The following is a 22,486-nucleotide window of genomic DNA, read 5'->3' as shown; positions in this document are numbered from 1 at the left end:
TGCATCCAGCGGGGCATCACAACAAAATTAGGCATAATAATGTGTTAATTCCACAACTGTATATATCGGTATCGGTTGATATCGGTATCGGTAATTAAGAGTTGGACAATATCGGAATATCGGATATCGGCAAAAAAGCCATTATCGGACATCTTTACTATTCATCAGTTATCAGCCTCCTTGACTACTAATAATCGGTATCGGTCCTGAAAACGCCGTATCGGTCGATCTCTATTTCTTTATCTGTATACTTACCTGGGCAGGGACGTCACCTTGCCCCACTTTTCCACACAGAAGCGCCGAGGTCCATTGCTTCCCCTCAGAGACGCAAAGCCCTCGTAGGGAATACTGGATGTCCCAGTCACAAACTTTCAAAAAAGTAAGGAGGAAAAAAAGAGGTGCGTCACATTTCATACTGCAGTCTTACGCATGTCCGCTCCTACCTGCAAAAGGCGAAGTCTTTGCTCATTGTTGAATCTCTCAACCGCTGCCCAGAACCATCTTATGACGATATGGTTGTCATGGTAACCTAACCGACAAATGACAAGAACACATTTTTTTCCGTTTCTTCTTGCTGGCTAATAGAGAGCAAACTGGTTCATGCTTTTGTAACTTAGATGATGGTAAAGACTCCAGAATACTGCTGCTCGAGTGCTGACTAATTGCTGATAACTCTTTTTTTCTCACTGCAAAATTCAGACCTGAATCTAGAATCCTTCTCACCAGTGAAAAAAACTCATTGTGGTTAAAATGTTGCAACCTTTTTCCTCGTAAAACAATGACGTCCTGTTGAAGTGTGAGATACTGCACCTGCTCACAGGTTTATTAATTCAATATGCTAATACCAGTCAATAGCTGATCATCAACGTGGTCGTCGTGCTCTGCAGATGTTTGCTTGTTCTACTTTGATGGACTGAATGAAATGATTCTTTATTTCTGCTGAATTCAACATGTCCTTTTACAAACCCCGTTTCCATATGAGTTGGGAAATTGTGTTAGATGTAAATATAAACGGAATACAATGATTTGCAAATCATTTTCAACCCATATTCAGTTGAATATGCTACAAAGACAACATATTTGATGTTCAAACTGATAAACTTTTTTTTTTTTGCAAATAATCGTTAACTTTAGAATTTGATGCCAGCAACACTTGACAAAGAAGTTGGGAAAGGTGGCAATAAATACTGATAAAGTTGAGGAATGCTCACCAAATACTTATTTGGAACATCTCACAGGTGAACAGGCAAATTGGGAACAGGTGGGTGCCATGATTGGGTATAAAAACAGCTTCCCAAAAAATGCTCAGTCTTTCACAAGAAAGGATGGGGCGAGGTACACCCCTTTGTTCACAACTGCGTGAGCAAATAGTCAAACAGTTTAAGAACAACGTTTCTCAAAGTGCAATTGCAAGAAATGTAGGGATTTCAACATCTATGGTCCATAATATCATCAAAAGGTTCAGAGAATCTGGAGAAATCACTCCACGTAAGCAGCATGGCCGGAAACCAACATTGAATGACCGTGACCTTCGATTCCTCAGACGGCACTGTATAAAAAACCGACAGCAATCTCTAAAGGATATCACCGCATGGGCTCAAGAACACTTCAGAAAAACACTGTCACTAAATACAGTTTGTCGCAAGTGCAAGTTAAAGCTCTACTATGCAAAGCGAAAGCCATTTATCAACAACATCCAGAAACGCTGTCGGCTTCTCTGGGCCCGAGATCATCTAAGATGGACTCATGCAAAGTGGAAAAGTGTTCTGTGGTCTGACGAGTCCACATTTCAAATTGTTTTTGGAAATATTCGACATCGTGTCATCCGGACCAAAGGGGAAGCGAACCATCCAGACTGTTATCGACGCAAAGTTCAAAAGCCAGCATCTGTGATGGTATGGGGGTGCATTAGTGCCCAAGGCATGGGTAACTTACACATCTGTGAAGGCACCATTAATGCTGAAAGGTACATACAGGTTTTGGAACAACATATGCTGCCATCTAAGCGCCGTCTTTTTCATGGACGCCCCTGCTTATTTCAGCAAGACAATGCCAAGCCACATTCAGCACGTGTTACAACGCGTGGCCTTCTAAAAAAAGAGTGCGGTTACTTTCCTGGCCCGCCTGCAGTCCAGACCTGTCTCCCATCGAAAATGTGTGGCGCATTATGAAGCGTAAAATACGACAGCGGAGACCCCGGACTGTTGAACGACTGAAGCTCTACATAAAACAAGAATGGGAAAGAATACCACTTTCAAAGCTTCAACAATTAGTTTCCTCAGTTCCCAATCGTTTATTGAGTGTTGTTAAAAGAAAAGGTGATGTAACACAGTGGTGAACATGCCCTTTCCCAACTACTTTGGCACGTGTTGCAGCCATGAAATTCTAAGTTAATTACTATTTGCAAAAAAAAATAAAGTTTATGAGTTTGAACATCAAATATCTTGTCTTTGTAGTGCATTTAATTGAATATGGTTTGAAAATGATTTGCAAATCATTGTATTCCGTTTATATTTACATCTAACACAATTTCCCAACTCATGGAAACGGGGTTTGTAAAAGAGTTTTACTTTGGTTCAGCAGCATCACGGCCGCATCCATTCAAAACTTCAAAGAGATAATTGCTCATTTAGGATCACTTTGAACGCTGTCATTGTGACAGATTTCTACTACGACCGTACTATTTAAGTTTGTATTTCTGCCAGACATTTTCCCTAAAAATATAATTTCTAAAGAACATTTGGGTTTTTTTTCAGTGTGTTACTTGCATGTTACGCAAATAGTAATAAAGAAAAAAATGGGGCCACAAACAAAATCTTGAGGGCCACAAAAAGCAGTTTCTTGCCTGATCGTGGCCTAAAAAGCCAGAATTCACAGCATCTTTTTCAGAAAGTTGTGGCCAAAGTTGCAATGTTTTAAGGCTGTTTTAAAAATAATATTGAATTGTTGGGACTTTATGAATGTGTTATCAATGTTTAAGACTATTGGTAACCTTAACCTCAAGAACAATAATTGGAAACCAAATAATTAATACTAAAACAAATATTGTATTGGAGTTCTACTTGTTTTATAACACAGACCCAAAAGTATACACTAGATGGCAGTAAAGGCACAAACTCAGTTCATTGTCAAATGACTGTTTTAATTTATCATGATTAATTGTAAATATACAACGACACAGACATAAGAGTAGAAGGAACCAGAAGTCGGTCTGAGCTAAGCGAGAGTACATTAATTGGGTCGTTTGAGCAATAAAGAGTTGATATATTGTGTGGAGTTAATATATTGTTATAATGTGGTCTTACTGCCTTATTTACACAAGAAACAAACGTAGGTTTTGTTTAAAAATTTGAGAGACAAATTCGGTTGGCGAAAATGATCCTGATTGGTCTAAATGCGTGGGGAAGTTGTATGCTTTCTACAAAGTTGCAAAGCTGTGCATAAATTACACGGATTGGTTGAATTTGCGTGAAATAATACAATTGTAACTACATAACAATGTGGAAAGCAGAAAAAGGCACAAGACAAGACCAATTAATGAGGTAAAAATATCCACTACTTGGCACACATCAATCAGTGCTCTTAAACATTCATTAGATCTACCTAACAAATGACGTCTAAAGATAGCCTACAAAATTCAAAATTCAATAATTACCTACACCAGGAGGTTATGTTGTCGCTGGGGTTGGTTGGTAAGCTTGTCAGTTTGCTAGTTTGTTCCTTAGTTAATTAGCAACATAGCTCAAAATATTATGAGCACATTTTGATTAAACTTTCAGAAAATGGGATAAGGAACATTTGATTACATTTAGATTTTGGGGTGATAACCATCGACATGAATAAGCACATCGACAACTGGAAAAGTGTTTTTTTTCTTTTTCGTTTTTATCTTTAATTGTTGAAATTAAATCTCTGGTGGGTGGTTAGTCGGTTTGATAGCAGCTAAACGAGAGCATTGTGATACTTTGCACAGGTGATCACATCTGTGCTGAGCAGATGCGCAGAGACTTGAAACAGCCCTTGTCTGGTCTGCTGACAACAAAGATTTTTTGTGAGTTACTGTGATTCTAAAACACGAGTTGTTCACAAAGTATTGTTTTCCACGGGAAAAATGAGGTGCGTCACGCACACATCGTGAGTTTACTAGGCCCTTTTCGATTTATTTGCATCAGAGACCCTGGCACGGCGTGTCCCTTTCAACATCATTGCACAATATTCTATAATATATACCATTATATATTCTATAGCTAAAGGTCAGTTTTTTGTATATGTTAAATATTTTTGGGGGGACCTAGAATGAAGTTAATTAATCATTTGAATCATTTCAATTGGAAACATTGATTTGAGGTACAAGTATTTTGGGTTACAAAATCCATCACATTGTTTTCGAAAAAAAGAACTTTTGTTCATTGAAAACAACTTTTTTTCTCAAGAATAATTACTTTTAAAAAATGAAAATATTGTATACAACATTTCTCTATATGACTTAATTCTTAAAAAGACATGTTTATGGAAATAATCAATATTTAATAACTATGAAAAAAAAAGTTGTTCTGCATTTTCCTAAAAATCTGTCAAACATTTTCTTTCAAACTGTTCTTTTTACCCAAATCTATAAGGTAAATCAAGTATAAAGATTTCCCAACATTTCTTTGTGTCCTTCGAGTCTTTTGTAAGACAAACAACTGTCCAAGTGTCCAGACTTGAGGTAAACACTGTACTGTACATACAATTGTGATAATCTGTTCAGGCATGGCTCACCTCCTCTATATTCTGTGTTGTTCCGCCAGTCAGACAAGTCAATCTCTGCCGTCCCCGCCATCACCAGCTCCAGCTCCCTGGCATCGAACACAGACACGGAGCGTGCGTCCACAACCTGCCCACCCACACAGATGCCAAATAAGACTGACAAATTAGAGTTTTCTTTGATAGGGAGTCATACGAGTGTCTCTTTTACCTCGTAAAAGCCTCTGACCAAGCTTTCTGTCTGCTGCACCACGCCGCGTTCAATCCTCCACTTCACCATCCGCTCGATGTATTCCTTCTTGTTCTTCTCCGTCACAGGGATGTTGGCGCCGCCGGCCTTCAGCTCTCGCTCCGTTATCTGCAGTAAAACACCAACATGTGAGCCTTCTTGTTGCACGGATGAGAGGGAAAGGGCTGTAGACCTGCACAAGACTGGAATAGACTACAAGACCATCACAACGCTTGAAAAGAAAGACCACTACTGATGTAATAAATGATAAATGGAATATATATTAATTTTCCTAAATCCCTTCCCTCAAAATATACAAATACATGTATTTGATGTTCCTATAAAATACTTTACCGTTACATTACAACTAATGAAAACTAAAAAGTATTTTCCATATTTGCAAACAATCTTGACCTGTCCAAAAACTTCTTCATTGACGGTGAAGGTGAGGTCCAGCATCTCCTCGATGTCGTTATCCTTCATCCACTGAAGGGACTGATGAAACTCCTCATCCAGATACTCCAGGTCGCTCAGATCACACAGACTGTACACAGAAAAACACGAGACATGAGTATGGGAAGGTGCATGTGTATGTGCCAGCTTACTTACATGCGCAGTAAGCCTTTGTAGAAGGGTCTGGTAAAGAAGGCGTCCAGAAGGTACTGATGGATCAGAGCCAAACCCAAGATGCGACCGCTAAACCGGAACCTGAACATCAAAAACAGAAGACACTTTACTGGCTTTAGCAGTGTTAAGTGTGGTTAGCTCAAACGAGAGCAGCAATGTGTGACCCCATTAATCGGAATCAACTTTATTGGCCAGGTATGTCTAACACACAAAAAATATGACTAAAGTGGTCTTCTGATGATGTTCCTCTTTTCTGACTTATAAGTGTTGTTACATTGTTGGATACTTGTATTAAACAATGCCAAAGCATCAAATCATAAAGTTTATGCATTTGGGCGTGAGTTTGCACGCTGTGTCTGCAGTCTTTTTCAACAGTGTATACAGTGTGATGTCACAGTATGGTGGACGTACTTATTTGGGAATTTCTGGTATCAGCTGTCTGCCAGCCTCCTCCCCTTCTGCTCATATAATTTATACTGCCTGTAGCTACTCTGACCTCTGTAAAAATATTTCTGTTTATTTATGGTAAATGGTAAATGGGTCGTACTTTTCTACCTTTTTAAGGAACTCAAAGCGCTTTGACACTATTTTCCACATTCACCCAACTTCACACACTGATGGCGGGAGCTGCCATGCACGGCGCTAACCAGGACCCATCAGGAGCAAGGGTGAAGTGTCTTGCTCAAGGACACAACGGACGTGACTCGGATGGTAGAAGGTGGGGATTGAACCATTAACCCTCAGATTGCTGGCACGGCCACTCTCCCAACTTCGCTACGCCGTCCCCTATTTATACACAACATTTTACACGACTGTTTTGTCAAGATAGGCCACTACGAAATTGGATTAGCCACAAAACTCAGACGGGAAAAGACGGCGTCATTTCAACATTTACAGTATATTGGTTTGAGAGACCATAAGAAAATGTAGAATAAAGTATTATGTTCATCTAATCTTGGCATGCGGACAATAACACCAGCAGCTTTTTTTATGAAGCTCTGTGTAAATCCAAAAATATGAAGGTGTACCAAATAATGTGACTCGCTAAGTTACATACTGTATTTTCCGAACTATAAGCCCTTTCCAAATGGTGCCTGTAACACAGCAGTAAAACCGGCTGATCAAACAAAACAGAGGAGTCATTGACCGCTCGCCTATGCATCGGTTGGGGGCATCTCTGCGCTGCTCGGGATGGTTTCCTGCTGGCCCCACTATGGACTGGACTCTCACTACTATGTTAGATCCACTAAGGATTGTTCTTTCACAATATTATGTCACTCGACATCCATTGCTTTCGGTCTCCCCTAGAGAGGGGGGGTTGCCCACATATGCGGTTCTCTCCAAGGTTTCTCATAGTCATTCACATCGACGTCCCTTATGTGGGCTCTGTACCGAGGATGTCGTTGTGGCTTGTGCAGCCCTTTGAGACTTTTGTGATTTAGGGCTATATAAATAAACATTGATTGATTGATTGGTTGATTGATTGATTGATGTCTTATGAATAAGATGTTCTCTTTTTTTAATAAGGTTCAAGATGTTTATCAAAATTCTTCTTCTTTGTGCTTTATAAGCACTTTGAGTTTGACCATTTTCTAAAAGTCAGTACTTTAATTTATTTGCTTATAATCCATTCCATAATTTAGCCGTTAGCAAAGAAAAATCCATAGATTAGCCGCACTTTTGTATAAACCGCATGGTTCAAAGCTTGAGAAAAATGTAGCGGTTTTGTCTGTCAAATACGATAATGTTTAAGAAATTAGTTTTTGACCGTGTCTGAAAAAAATTGTGGTCTTCAAATGAATACATTTAACATTCCGCCCTTTGTCAGATATTGTTTTTGTTCTGCTGGGTGTCTAGCCACCCTCCCCATCAAGTACACTTGATGGGGGAGCCAGTTTAGTCGCCGACGACTCGACCATGGAACAGATAGTACCAGTTTACATGTTACCAGTAGCACTCTTTTGAGCGACCTGACATACAGACAAAGGGCAGATGAGCACAAGAGTGCCAACGGCCATCTAGCAAGTTCCAGTACACCAAACTTTAAGCATGACTACCCCCAGGACCCAAGAAACCCACCTACCAGGAGTAAACTAGTCATGATGAAAAGTTTGGGAGAAGGAGCTACACAAGGGAGACAACCCTAACAGAAAACAAGACCTCAACGGCTGAACAGGCAATTGTGAGGGCGGATGAAGGCTGCAACAGACTATAGAAGTGCCGTTTGTCTTGGTTCTCCATGCCACGGAGTCCACTTCTTAATCTGCCAAGTGCTGTGTGTTTGACGAAGCGCAACTTCAGACACATAAAAAAAATCACCTCATCTCATTTAGGGACGATGGACCCCTATCTTCTAACAGAAGAGGAGCCAGCAAGCAAGCAAGCACATTTAACATTGTATGTCTATGAATGTTCTCATTCATCCAGGTCGTTGTAATCTCAGGGCATTCAATCGATCGCAACTGGACTGTTTGGTTTGTCTTAAGTGCATGAACTGATGAAGCCTACTCTTGGATGAGAGGCAATACGTCTTCTAAGACAAACCACAGTCCAGTTGCGATCGATTGAATGCCCTGACATTTAACAGTATGTATTTTCAAAAGATACATTCTGATACTTTTGGAGAGTGCGAGGCATGGAGGGTTTAATTTGCAATCTAAAGGAAATGCCTCCACACATGAACAGCTTGCAGACAAAAGCAAACATTAGGACAGTGGTTCTCAACCTTTTTTCAGTGATGTGCCCCCTGTGAACATTTTTTAATTCAAGTACCCCCTAATCAGAGCAAAGCATTTTTGGTTGAAAAAAAGAGATAAAGAAGTAAAATACAGCACTATGTCATCAGTTTCTGATTTACTAAATTGTATAACAGTGCAAAATATTGCTCATTTGTTGTGGTCTTTCTTGAACTATTTGGAAAAAAAGATATACAAATAACTAAAAACTTGTTGAAAAATAAACAAGTGATTGAATTATAAATAAAGATTTCTACACATAGAAGTAATCATCAAAGTGCCCTCTTTGGGGGTTGCAATAAAGATCCATCTGGATTCATTAACTTAATTCTAAACATTTCTTCACAAAAAAATAAATCTTTAACATCAATATTTATGGAACATGTCCACAAAAAATCTAGCTGTCAACACTGAATATTGCATTGTTGCATTTCTTTTCACAGTTCTTTTTGACAGACATTTAAAATGAATCTCACATACCCCTTAGCATACCTTCAAGTACCCCCATTTGAGAACCACAGCAGTAGGATATAAAAGTGAGTGTGGAGCAAAATTTACGCAAAATGAACACCAAAGCATATCAATACACAATCTCATGAGGAAGTGTGTTAAATGAGCTTCTCTCACACTCAGCATTTGTGCTACTGCCACTTTGCTTTGTCTCATCACTTCTATTTATTGTGAGTGAGTGAGAGTGTGGCTGTGTGCGTGTCAACTCACCACTCATGGTGATTGTCCACAAAGGACGACATGGGACTGATTTGGACCGTGTACGTGTCGTTGGCAGAATATTCAAACAGACCATAGTAAGGATTGAACAGTTCTCTGGAGACCAGGAAGAAAAACTCTCTGGAAGGTCCACTATAGTCCAATCTGCAACAAACAAACTTCTTACAAACTTGCTGAACACTTCCTTGGCGTCTGCACACTGCCTACTCACCCTTCCTCACCCACAAAGCTGACGTACAGCTTGCTGCGCTGCAGGTCTTTGCGGGAGTAGCACGTGATCTGATTGAAGGCGTCCTCCAGCAGGTGGTCGCGGCGAATGATCAACCTGGAGCATGCAGAGGTTGATGTGAGATAATATGGATGGGTTTGGAACCTTTAGAGCTCAGTCAAGAGTAAAACTTACTTTAGCTTCCCTGGTCCTTGGCCGTAGCCTTTGGTCTCCAGCTTTCTGTAGAAATTGCGCAGTTTGGCCTCAAAGTCTCTCTTGTAGGGCGCTGGAGCTCTGGCGTTTGCTCTCTGAGTACCTACAAGAAGGACAAACAGGCATTGTGGCTTCTTTTTCATGGCTCCTTACACTTGATCATGTGCACATTGCAGATGATTCTCCACTGATTCCAGACACAGGATTGTACCTACAACTTCTTTATTCTAAGGTTGCCTTATATAAGAATTCACTGCATTCTGTGAAGATCCATGATGGAGATTCAGATACCCTGTTTGTTGACATCAATGTTAATCAAAGTCCATTTTTATTCTATACATTTTATACCTGCGTTTGTTCTTCCACATTCCTACTAAATCACAAAACATTAGGATATTTGAAGAATTGATGAAAGCGGACACCTGGTTTAAATATAATAAATTATCCTTAAATATTAATACAAATAGTTTAATTGTATTCAGGTAAAAAAAAAAAAAAATTAATGTCATTGATGAAAGCGGACACCTGGTTTAAATATAATAAATGATCCTTAAATATTAATACAAATAGTTTAATTGTATTCAGGTAAAAAAAAAAAAAATTAATGTCGATATGGCAACATTTTTTATAAAATGTAACTATTGAGAATGTACTATGTACTAAATTTCATTGATTACTTTTTACTTGTGCGTTCAAACGATACATTTTTAATCAGGTTTGGAATTTGGACTAATCATGGTTAATCAGAGGTCATTAATCACGTGCATACTTTAAATTGACATAAAAAACGCAATATTTGGACAAAAATGCAGTTTAACTGTCAGAATCCATCCAGGGAGCTTTTTAAAATGTTTTATTTAAATGTGTGATTTATCTCCTCAAAACTAGTTTTTTTTAAAGTCCAGTCTGGGTGTTAAAGTGAAATTTGCCACCGAACACACCTGTCGGAGTCTCCTCACTCATCTTTGCACTGATGTATGCATAGGTACACCGCCTTTATACTATAAAGCGGCTTGCAAAATGGAAAATAGAGTATTTGTCAGGTACATGGTAGTAAATAATATCACTTGCATACTGTAGTATCGGCATCAACATTTTGTTATCAGAGTTGTCCAACCCACTGATTTGCTAAAAAGATTAGTTATGACGTTACCAGGTGAGTTTTGCGGGGAGGACACAGGAGAGCCGCGAGGGGACTGGCAGTAGCTGGGGTGCAGTAAGGCGTGGGGAGGCACGTAGGACATGACTTCGTCCTCAAACAAACTGCAGCAGGAGAGGAAACACAGTAAGCCAAGACGCACGTGTGACCTGCTTGTGCCTCATGGAAGGAAGACCAACTCACCTGAGCAATATAACCACGTCGGCGTCTCCCGACAAACGTGCCAATCCCGATGCTCCTTCCGTGCGGATCAGCTGGACCTTCTCCCTGCGGTCATAGCAACAAGAAAATGCAGTACATCAACTTATTTGGCATGACTGCTGGACGAATTCATCTGGACAGTGAAGACATTTTGGTTGTTTTGGACCACCCCACTTACACGCAGGTTTGGACACATTTTCTGTACAATTACAATGTATAATGTACAATTAAAAATATAGATATTGGCATTTTTCTATTATATAAACTAAATATAAATAACACAATGATAAAATACAAAACAATACATATGTACAGTGTAGATATATGAAATAAAAAAGCCACCAAAAATAAATATTATTTTTTTCTTCTTTTTAATTTAATCTATACATTTTTATATATTTTCATGTATTTTTATTTAATAACTTATTAACTAAATGTACCTTTTTATGTATATTGTATGTATATTATGTACTGATTATTATATGTCCATTATATAGTGACACATGTGCGTCTCTGTGGTTGCACGTGTGTGTGAGAGTGTGTGTGTGTGTGTGTGTGTGTATTTACCTAAGTGAATGGTTCCGGTGGAAATCTGGCTGCCTCTCCTGTAACGTCTCAAATATGTTGGGTTGTCTCAGAAACGCCACAATCTTGTCATTGTATGCTAGAAAAATGGACAAAGACAAATCAAAACCAACAGACATGAATATTTTCTTGTACGGTGTAACCCGTTTATGTTGACGGCCTTCGGACTAGCTGACTGAAGTCGACATAAGCGGTTGCTCACATTATCAAAATTTAACTGAAGCGTGTTTCTTGGTAATTACGGCTGGTATACTGACCCACTGGCACGACGTCTTGAGCCTGCCCCCTACTGGAAGATGCGAAAGTGCTGGAGGGCCTCGGAGGGACGGTTGGCCCAGCGTGACGGGACTCTTCGCTCACCTGTGTGGTGGCACAGAGACAGGTCATGTGACTCCAACTATATTTTTTGGGGGGTTCGGCGTGCTGCGGGACTTACCAGGCGTCGCGGGCTCACCTCTCCAGCGCTGTGGCTGCGTTGGCGGGTGAGGTGCTGCCGGTGAGCCAAGAGGCTTGGGGGCGGAGAGCTCTGCAGGGGCAGTCGAGGGTCGATGAAGGTGGTTGCTCGGCTGTTGTGGTCCACGAAGAAAGGCTGTGGACGGAACAACGACATTCAGGCCATACAGGAAAATTTGAGCGATTATGATGATGATATTGGCCCACCTTGCCAGCGTGGTCATGCTTCATCTCCCAGCCTCGAGGCAGCTCCAGCTGTTTGTTGGCAAATAAGTTGAGGAAGGCTACCAGGTCTCGGTTGTGCTGGTAGCGCTCAAAGTGGTGTGCGTCCCGCCGGACCTTACTGATCATGTGCTTCAAACACGTGTTGGCGGTGAACATGCGGTAGGCACTCTGACGTGACGACACAAGGGACAGAATTAAATGATGTGCTACTTGATGACAAAGCGATAGAGGGTCCCTACAGGGTTAGAATGCAGCACAGTGAAGAAGTCCGGGCTGGTGAGGAACCTGGCGCTGGGAGACTGGAGAAGCAGGTAAAGGCGCGACCGAGAGCTTGACTGGGTGGCGCCACCATCTCGACGCAGCTCTGCAAAAAAATTCAACCGGGGTCACGCTTTGCCAACCACGTAGACCATAATGCGCCGGTACCTCAGGCTAACCTGGAAAAGAGGGGAGACTATCGCTCTCGTCTGCTGGCTGCTCATTGGCCGACACTTCTTCAGCTCTGCTGTCATTGGTGATCGTCCTACGGATGCTCTGATACCTGAAGCGTTGATCAGTTGTTACAGTCCCATAGAATATTCAGCTACAGTGCAACCCGTTTAAGTCGACATCTCTCGGATTGACATAAGTATTAGGCCAGAGACGGGAAGAATGGGTGATGATAAAGAATTTCTCAAGAGAAAAAATGGCTAGGAAGTCTTCTGCCCGGGAAGAAAGGATATTTGGTTCTATGCCAAAGCTTTGAATGCAAGCAGTAACTTTTGTTTTTGGTGATTTTGACAAAACCACAAATCAGCTTTTGCAAAAACACACCAGTGATAATGATGAAGTTAACACAACTACAACGCATGTCGACATAAAGAAACCAATTATTCATATGAATGAATCTTTTGGGTCTCAAACATTTATGTCGACAAAAGCGGTTGACCATGTATGTCAACGTCGACTAAAGCGGACACTTTTTAATAATAAGAACACAGCGAACAAGGACTTGATGAGTTGCTCGATGTAGAAGGGTTGTCAGCATAAAAGCATTCCACTGCATTTAGAGGATTAGATGCTGAACGGGGTATCAAACCTGCGGTTCAGTTGTTCCATCTGCTGGATTGAATTGGACCTCTGGAGGGTCTGCGGGCCGGCCGGGGCTGTGGGTCGTTGCCAGGTTGTGGTTCTGTTGACGTGATCCACGTAAAAGATCCGACCGTGGCTGTCGATGCGGGCCTCCCAGTCTAGCACACAAACACACGTCTTAGGACACATGTTCCCAAAGTATGAAGCAAGTTATATTCTAAATTCAGCGTTTGAAGGTTTTAGTAATTTATGGATTAATATCAACAAGGATTAACTTTTTTTTTTGACACTTAACACATCAAAAAGTTATTAACCTATACAAACCATAGCCATTTGTGCTTATAACACATAGAAGACATTAGTGATGTTTTTGTAAAATATTACTGATTTAAAAGATGAAATATGTGTGATGATACATAAGTTACATTGTTCATGATAAATGTAATCATTATTTCAAAAGAACTTGCAACATTTTAGTGTAGTACAAATGTAATTTGAATTTTTTTTAAAACGTACTGTAAAATCATTGACATGTGTTGAGTGTCTCATGAGCTATTTGACAAATACGTAACATCAAACTGTCCATAGCTATTTTAGGGGTAAAAGCCTGATTGCTATATTTTCTAAAATTGTTTCTTCTAAATTCATCGAAGGAAAATAGTCTAGAACTGTTGAACTGTAATATTTGACACCTTATTAAAGCATTACAATTGTTAAATGGATATAAACTGAGCTTCAATGCGAAAAAAAAGCTTTTGGGGGAAGCTATATCCTGGGATAGTCACATGATTGTCACAGTCACTAAGAAATATTTTTTTCTCAAGATTTAAAATATTCAACATCATCGAAGTGGATTTTTTCACTCTGCAAGGTCGACCATACTTCATGGAGGCAGTTTTTTTCATGGAGGCGCATGGAGGAGCCGTACAATACAATAATAATTTCTTTACATCTGGATGGTACATAAATTAAGCAATACGTCATAAAGGCAATGTGGGACCATACTTGCCAACCTTGAGACCTCCGATTTCGGGAGGTGGGGGGGGGGGGGGGGGGGGGTTGGGGGCGGGGGCGTGGTTAAGAGGGGAGGAGTATATTTACAGCTAGAATTCACCAAGTCAAGTATTTCATATATACAGTATATATATATAAGAAATACTTGACTTTCAGTGAATTATATATATATATATATATATATATATATATATATATATATATATATATATATATATATATATAAAAGAGAAATACTTGAATTTCAGTGTTCATTTATTTACACATATACCGGTACACACACATAACACTCATCTACTCATTGTTGAGTTAAGGGTTGAATTGTCCATCCTTGTTTTATTCTCTGTCACTATTTTTCTAACCATGCTGAACACCCACCCTCTCTGGTGATGCATTCTGCTTCATCTCCTTGTTGTGTGCGCAGTTGTGCACTGCACTCTCTAAAAGCCGTAGATGTTATCGTCACATATGCATGTAGAGTAGATGGCAGTATTGTCCTGTTTAAGAGTGTCACAACATTGCTGTTTACGGCAGACAAACTGCTTTACGGTAGACGAAAACGTGACTGCTGTTGTTGTTTGTTGTTACCGCGCTGGGAGGACGTTAATGAAACTGCCTAACAATAAACCCACATAAGAAACTAAGAACTCGCCCTTGATCATTCTACAGTTATAACGTGATTGGGCAGGCACGCTGTTTATATTGTGGGAAAGCGGACATGAAAACAGGCTGTCGACACGTCACTCAGGTCCGCATGGAGCTGAAGGGGGCGTGGCCTCCAGCTCTGCCTGAATTTCGGGAGATTTTCGAGATAAATTTTCTCCCGGGAGGTTTTTGGGAGAGGCGCTGAATTTCGGGAGTCTCCCGGAAAATCCGGGAGGGTTGGCAAGTATGTGTGGGACTCATTAATGCATTAGTAAGTATTACTTGATGGACATTACAAGTGCCGTCACTGCCGAGTGATCGTTGTTTGTTGGTCTTGCCAAGCACTGTGCTTATAACTGGGGCGGTCAAATGATTCAAATGTTTAATCGTGATTAATTACATTGTGGCCATAGTTAACTCATAATGCCGTTCAACCACAGAGATACTTTATCTTTAATAAATGTACGGTACCATAGACAGACCATTCTTAAGTTTTTATTACTATCAATAATGGACTGGACGGTTTGTTTGATCTATTCAAATGCAGTGGTGTGCCGTCAGGGCCAGTTAGGCCTTCTCTGCTGGCCTAACATAACCAGAAATCATGATCATAATTAAAGATAAAAGTTATTTTTTATTTACTTTCCCTAAATATCTAAAAGTATTCATATTCTCTTAATGTCATATTATGCTCCTTCCAGAGCTGTTGTTTTTACTTTAGAGTTTTTATCCAATCAGAATTCAGCTAGCTTATGTTGCCATGCTGTACCAAATCTGCCAGAAGCCTTCAGATTTAGCAATGCTGGCGTGATCTATCGCAACTGTCTGTCAAATGTTTGTGTCCGTTCACTGACACAAACATTTGACAGACAGTTGCGATAGATCACGCGTTGTTGTCAGTAAGGCCTTCTAGATGGCCTAAGGCAGATATATAGTGATGTTATGAGCCAGGTAACATAAGAACTCCATTACCCACAGTAGTGAAGAGCATGCGCAGTAGCCCTGTTTAGGTTGTTTAATGTAGACATACCGGCAGCGGGATGTTTTTGATGAGCACGCTGTGGAGTAAATTTTAGGAATTCAGCCAACACGGCTCGTCTGCATCTTTTACAAATGTATGATTAGACAAGACAACACATATATTTGCAAGGCCATTTTCAAGAAGGATATTCAAAGAGAAACTACATCTTGTGAGACCATGTCGGTCAACCTCGGAAGCTAGCGCAGCTGTCGATGAAATGTCAGTTCAGATATTTTATTTCTTATTTCACGTTTAAAATGTTTTTTGCAATTTTAATTTTCACAGTACCACATAAGATATGTTATTATTATAGAGGTTTATTTGAAATAGGGACAGATACAAAAACATCTGAAACAGTTATCCAATGTATGCATCATAGTGTTTGTAGCCAAAGCCAATTTACAACACTTGCCCCCAACAGTTTTAATTGCTGATGTGGGTTTTTTGATTTTTAAATGCGGCAGAAAATAACCTGTTCTGTACAATACCCAGTAATGCGTAAATGTGTTTCTGTATAGTATTTCTCCAGCAATGGTCATGTGGTGACATAAATGATGGTATTTTGAGAGGTAATCATTGAAGTCGGACATCACTGAAGGCCTAAATGGGAAATGCACGGCCCGCCACTGTTCAAATGTTTGTTTATTGTGCTTTTTTAAACAGCTCAATACAAAATGGTTATAAGTGTGTGTGTGTGTCTACACACACACACACACACACACACAAGTCTTTGCTATTGAATATGCAGCCTAAGAGATTAATTATTACAGTTTGTAAATATTATTTAGTGATGTTTTCTTAATGCTAAATATTGCAGGATAAACGCTACACAAACAGCAAACACATCCATTCAATGTGGAGGTTTCCTAAAGAAAACGGCTCATATGTAAGTATAGAGAAAATAAGAAGTAAATAAAGTATGAAGAGGCTTTCACGGTTTATTTGAACCCTATGGGTACCGTTTAATTTAAATGCCAAATGTGACGGTAAGGACAAAAAACTCATAATATATTTAAGTGGGTATAAAACTATAACATATTAATAATGTTTTTTACTTGTTTCGCTTAAATTGCATATTAACTTGGGACCAAATACCAAATGTTTATGGTTGTTATTGTTTTAACCCTTAATAATAATAACAATAATAATGGATTAGATTTTATATCGTGCTTTTCTATTGTTCGATACTCAAAGTGCTCACAGAGAAGTTGGAACCCATCATTCATTCACACCTGGTGGTGGTAAGCTACATTTGTAGCCACAGCTGCCCTGGGGTAGACTGACGGAAGCGAGGCTGCCAGTTTGCGCCTACGGCCCCTCCGACCACCACCTATCATTCATTCATCATTCATTCACCAGTGTGAGCGGCACCGGGGGCAAGGGTGAAGTGTCCTGCCTGTCAGAGTATGTTAGTGACGAACCCCAAGATGCAGAGATGGCAGGCTTTGTCCAGGAAAACATGATTTAATTTAACACTATAGCAAAAAAACAAACAAAAGGGTACAAACAAAAGGCGCGCGCAAGGCGGAGAACAAACTTGGCTATGAACTAAAATAGCACACAGGCTAACTGTCGACAAGAAACAAAAACACTGTGACACGAAGGAACTATGACATGAGCAGAGTGAACAAAAGTAGACAGAGCTACAACAACAAGTATTATGACAGGTAGTAGTGACAATAATCCAGCACTGACTGGAGAGGAAGGCAGGTTCAAATAGCAGCTGGCTGATTGACACCAGGTGTGGCCAGGTGCCAATCAGCCACAGCTCAGGGGACAAAGCACTCAGGGAAATAATTAGGAAATAACCAAAATAAGAGCGCTGACAGGAAACAAAGACAGGAAAAACCAAAACCTAACTGAACTGTCAGTGACAAAACTGACACTGCCCAAGGACACAACGGCAGCGATTTGGATGTCAAGAGGCGGGGAGCGAACCTGCAACCCTCGGGTTTCTGGCACGGCCGCTCTACCCACTAAGTCAGGGGTGTCAAACTCAAATACAGAGTAGGCCAAAATTTAAAACTGAACAAAGCCGCGGGCCAAGGTTGAACAAATTAACCTTTTAATAGGGACCCAAACAAGTTTTGCATTGAATATTGAACAAGCAAGGCTTATATAACTTTATGGTGACATGCAAAATCGAGTTTCAAATAATAATAATAATTAAAGAATATCAATGGCATATCAAATACAATTTAAATAAAAATTTAATGCCTCTTTTCTATTTGCAGCCTTCTGAGGTAAATATCAACATTAACTTTTTCCACAGGCTAATAAATTTGAAAATAAAATAACAATGAATAAACCAACCATTCAGGACTTTAAACTGCTCAACACACTGATCTAATCTGATGTGCCCAAGACAGATACCTGCCATCTTTTCTTGGATACTAGTTCATTGCGGGCCTCTCCAAGGTTTCTCATAGTCATTCACATCAACGTTCCACTGGGTTGGGGGTTTTTCCTTGCCCTTATGTGGGCTCTGTACCGAGGATGTCGTTGTGGCTTGTGCAGCCCTTTCAGACACTTGTGATTTAGGGCTACATAAATAAACATTGATTGATTGATTGATTGATTGACCTAACAGAACCAAAAATAAGCAGAAAAAAAAGAAAAATACTAATATGTCCCAAACATAGTGGAAGAGTTGATTAAGTTCATACAGAAGTAGATTTTGCTATCGGGTGGAGGCCCCCAAGCGCCCATAAAAATAAAAGAGAAAAAAACTTTGCCACTTATTTCTACGTCAAGTTAGTGGAGTGGGCGCTGGGGTTTCAACTTGCTGCTGAGAGGATGCGTGTGTCACTCAACCTCAAAGCCTCAAAGGGAAGGGAGAGGGTGTGCCGGCAAAGGATCAATTTGCAACTGCAGAGGTTGTGTGACTGTGAGTGAAACGCAAAGTGGAGGGAGCGAGGGATAAACTGACCCTGGATGATGGATATTCAAACTGCTTACAAATAATCTGTATTTCAGTAACACAATTAATATAGACCCACATAGCTACATGTCATTTATTGGGTTATGTAAAAAGGTTGTTTAGCAAAGTAAGAAACATATGTGCATGCTTCTACTTGACGTATTAGCCCACCTGCTGTTTTTACTGCGCCTGAGGATGAACTGGGAGTTCGTCATAGTTTTTCCAAGCTGAAGTTCATTAAAACGCACTTGAGGTACACTATGTCACAGGAAAATCAGCATCAATCACTCACAGATTTTGCATAATGACTTAATTGATTATTTTAAATCAAAGAAGGCCAGTAAAAGCAGGTTTTAGATTGCACTTTATTTACACCTGCACTATCTACGCTTAATCATGCGTCAAATACTCTTTTTATTAATATTGTTTTATTAATTTGTATGTGTGTGATGAAGGATTTGTGCCATTGAAATTAGTGTTTATGTTCGTATTTTTTGTTACTTTGCTGTATCTACAATTATGGATGGAGGGTGCAGAGGGAAGGGTCGCTCAGGGGAAAAAAAAACGCCTCTGAGTTCATACAAACAGTGACAAAGTGGTCACTGCAAATTCACTTCTCTTTTTTTTTTTTCTCTTTTATGTTGTACTATCCTAGGAACTCTGAAATAACTTACCAAAATCCCTATTGGAACCATTTTCACAGGGGAAAACAGTGCATATATGTATCATTTCAACTCTGATTTCAATTGACTTCCTGCTACTAATACACTTATTTGTTCCTCAAGCGCTTGAGTCTGAGCCGACATCAGCCAGGCGCAACGTCCCGTGCAACCCAGCAAGGACACATTTTAACACACTTAAAGTGTTCCTTTGGGATAAAACATTTCCAAACTTGAGCAAATGTGAGGAGAAAAGTGGTCTTGAGCGTGGTTAACCTTGGATGTTGCATTATGTAAATGAAAACCATAACCATGTGTGTAATGACTGGTAAAGAAATGACACTCAGGACGACTCACTTGGCGGGAGGGGCTCATCCACTCTCTGGTAACGGCTGATGTCATGGCGTACAGACGGCAGTGAGTGAACAGACATGTGGCCGTTGACCTGAGCTGTGGCTCCTGTGTGTACAAACAGTTTGATAAGAGCAGTGTTTATGTTGTTGACCTACATGACATGTTGTACTTACAAATATGTGTTTGGTTTGTTACAGCAGTTGGGATCATGAGTGTACATCAGACCTGGGCAAATTAAGGCCAGGGGGCCACATGCGGCCCGTTAAGCTTTTCAATCTGGCCCGCCGGACATTCCCAAAAAATTTTTTTAGATCTTTAACATCGAAACTGTAACTGTCATTATGATGTACAGTGATGTTTTCAAATTACCGTAAGTCTTGAACGATAAAATGTAGGGATGTCCGATAATATCGGACTGCCGATATTATCGGCCGATAAATGCTTTAAAATGTAATATCAGAAATTATCGGTATCGGTTTCAAAATTATCGGTATCAGTTTCAAAAAATAAAATGTATGACTTTTTAAAATGCCGCTGTGCACACGGACGTAGGGAGAAGTACAGAGCGCCAATAAACCTTAAAGGCACTGCCTTTGCGTGCCGGCCCAGTCACATAATATCTACGGCTTTTCACACACACAAGTGAATGCAAGTCATACTTGGTCAACAGCCATACAGGTCACACTGAGGGTGGCCGTATAAACAACTTTAACACTGTTACAAATATGCGCCACACTGTGAACTCACACCAAACAAGAATGACAAACACATTTCGGGAGAACATCCGCACCGTAACACAACATAAACACAACAGAACAAATACCCAGAACCCCTTGCAGCACTAACTCTTCCGGGACGCTACAATATACACTCACACACACTTCAACTCCGCCCCCCCCCCCCCAACCCCGCCCACCTCAACCTCCTCATGCTCTCTCAGGGAGAGCATGTCCAAATTCTAAGCTGCTGTTTTGAGGCATGTTAAAAAAAATAATGCACTTTGTGACTTCAATAATAAATATGGCAGTGCCATGTTGGCATTTTTTTCCATAACTTGAGTTGATTTATTTTGGAAAAGTTACATTGTCTAATGCATCCAGCGGGACATCACAACAAAATTAGGCATAATAATGTGTTAATTCCACAACTGTATATATCGGTATCGGTTGATATCGGAATCGGTAATTAAGAGTTGGACAATATCGGAATATCGGATATCGGCAAAAAAGCCATTATCGAACATCTCTAATAAAAAATATTGCAATGGTTGGATTCTGTGCTTTTGCATGATATATGAGTTACTATGGTAATCTAAGTCACATCAGCTCAGACGAGGCACCAAGCAGTGTGGGTGGGGAGCGTTTCCACAGAGTGTTTCCAGAGCGGCCAGCCTAAAATGCGGGTGTCAGGGACAGAGGCGGAAGGAGATTTTTACGAGAAAGTTCTAAAGCTTAGTGATTTATCAGATATAGGTGGGGGGTTTTTCACCCTTCGCGTTCATATTTCGCTGTGTTTGTTGCATACTTGTTGCGTTTCGCTTGATTGTAAAATATGTCGCTCGAGAGGGGGTGTGACGTTAATATGTTGTCAATATTCAGTGTTTTATCGTTCATAATTAATATTGTACAAACCTTGTTTCCATATGAGTTGGGAAATTGTGTTGGATGTAAATATAAACGGAATGCAATGATTTGCAAATCCTTTTCAACCCATATTCAATTGAATGCACTACAAAGACAAGATATTTGATGTTCAAACTCATAATTTATTTTTTTTTGGCAAATACTAATTAACTTAGAATTTCATGGCTGAAACACGTGCCAAAGTAGTTTGGAAAGGGCATGTTCACCACTGTGTTACATGGCCTTTCCTTTTAACAACACTCAGTAAACGTTTGGGAACTGAGGAGACACATTTTATAAGCTTCTCAGGTGGAATTCTTTCCCATTCTTGCTTGATGTACAACTTAAGTTGTTCAACAGTCCGGGGGTCTCCGTTGTGGTATTTTAGGCTTCATAATGCGCCACACATTTTCAATGGGAGACAGATCTGGACTACAGGCAGGCCAGTCTAGTACCCGCACTCTTTTACTATGAAGGCACGTTGATGTAACACATGGCTTGGCATTGTCTTGCTGAAATAAGCAGGGGCGTCCATAGTAACGTTGCTTGGATGGCAACATATGTTGCTCCAAAACCTGTATGTACCTTTCAGCATTAATGCCGCCTTCACAGATGTGTAAGTTAGCCATGTCTTGGGTACTAATACACCCCAATACCATCACAGATGCTGGCTTTTCAACTTTGCGCCTATAACAATCCGGATGGTTCTTTTCCTCTTCCGGAGGACACGACGTCCACAGTTTCCAAAAACAATTTCAAATGTGGACTCGTCAGACCACAGAACACTTTTCCACTTTGCATCAGTCCATCTTAGATGAGCTCAGGCCCAGCGAAGCCTACGGCGTTTCTGGGTGTTGTTGATAAACGGTTTTCGCCTTGCATAGGAGAGTTTTAACTTGCACTTACAGATGTAGCGACCAACTGTAGTTACTGACAGTGGGTTTCTGAAGTGTTCCTGAGCCCATGTGGTGATATCCTTTACACACTGATGTCGCTTGTTGATGCAGTACAGCCTGAGGGATCGAAGGTCACGGTCTTAGCTGCTTACGTGCAGTGATTTCTCCAGATTC

General features: G+C 40.3%; 1 protein-coding gene across 3 annotated transcripts in view; it reads right to left on the bottom strand.

Annotated features, from left to right (window-relative positions):
* Positions 1-22,486, bottom strand: part of hecw2b (HECT, C2 and WW domain containing E3 ubiquitin protein ligase 2b) — a 99,043-nt gene that overhangs the window by 7,412 nt on the left and 69,145 nt on the right. For 2 of the 3 annotated variants that reach the window (XM_061978086.1, XM_061978095.1), the window contains 19 exons: positions 19,798-19,899; positions 13,189-13,339; positions 12,548-12,651; positions 12,350-12,474; positions 12,093-12,278; positions 11,869-12,021; positions 11,690-11,792; positions 11,415-11,511; positions 10,830-10,913; positions 10,641-10,750; positions 9,470-9,590; positions 9,278-9,391; positions 9,058-9,210; positions 5,585-5,683; positions 5,390-5,519; positions 4,958-5,104; positions 4,762-4,876; positions 444-529; positions 256-368 (listed from right to left, as the gene is read on the bottom strand). In XM_061978086.1, coding sequence (XP_061834070.1) covers positions 256-368; positions 444-529; positions 4,762-4,876; positions 4,958-5,104; positions 5,390-5,519; positions 5,585-5,683; positions 9,058-9,210; positions 9,278-9,391; positions 9,470-9,590; positions 10,641-10,750; positions 10,830-10,913; positions 11,415-11,511; positions 11,690-11,792; positions 11,869-12,021; positions 12,093-12,278; positions 12,350-12,474; positions 12,548-12,651; positions 13,189-13,339; positions 19,798-19,899 — 2,293 coding nt within the window. The remainder of the gene's footprint in view (positions 1-255; positions 369-443; positions 530-4,761; positions 4,877-4,957; positions 5,105-5,389; positions 5,520-5,584; positions 5,684-9,057; positions 9,211-9,277; positions 9,392-9,469; positions 9,591-10,640; positions 10,751-10,829; positions 10,914-11,414; positions 11,512-11,689; positions 11,793-11,868; positions 12,022-12,092; positions 12,279-12,349; positions 12,475-12,547; positions 12,652-13,188; positions 13,340-19,797; positions 19,900-22,486) is intronic. The other variant, XM_061978103.1, reaches the window with a different exon arrangement.

This window comes from Nerophis lumbriciformis, linkage group LG01 (assembly GCF_033978685.3).
Source record: "Nerophis lumbriciformis linkage group LG01, RoL_Nlum_v2.1, whole genome shotgun sequence".
NCBI lineage: Eukaryota > Metazoa > Chordata > Actinopteri > Syngnathiformes > Syngnathidae > Nerophis > Nerophis lumbriciformis.
The sequence above is the reverse complement of the archived record's forward strand: the minus strand, read 5'-3'. Positions and strand labels throughout refer to the sequence as shown.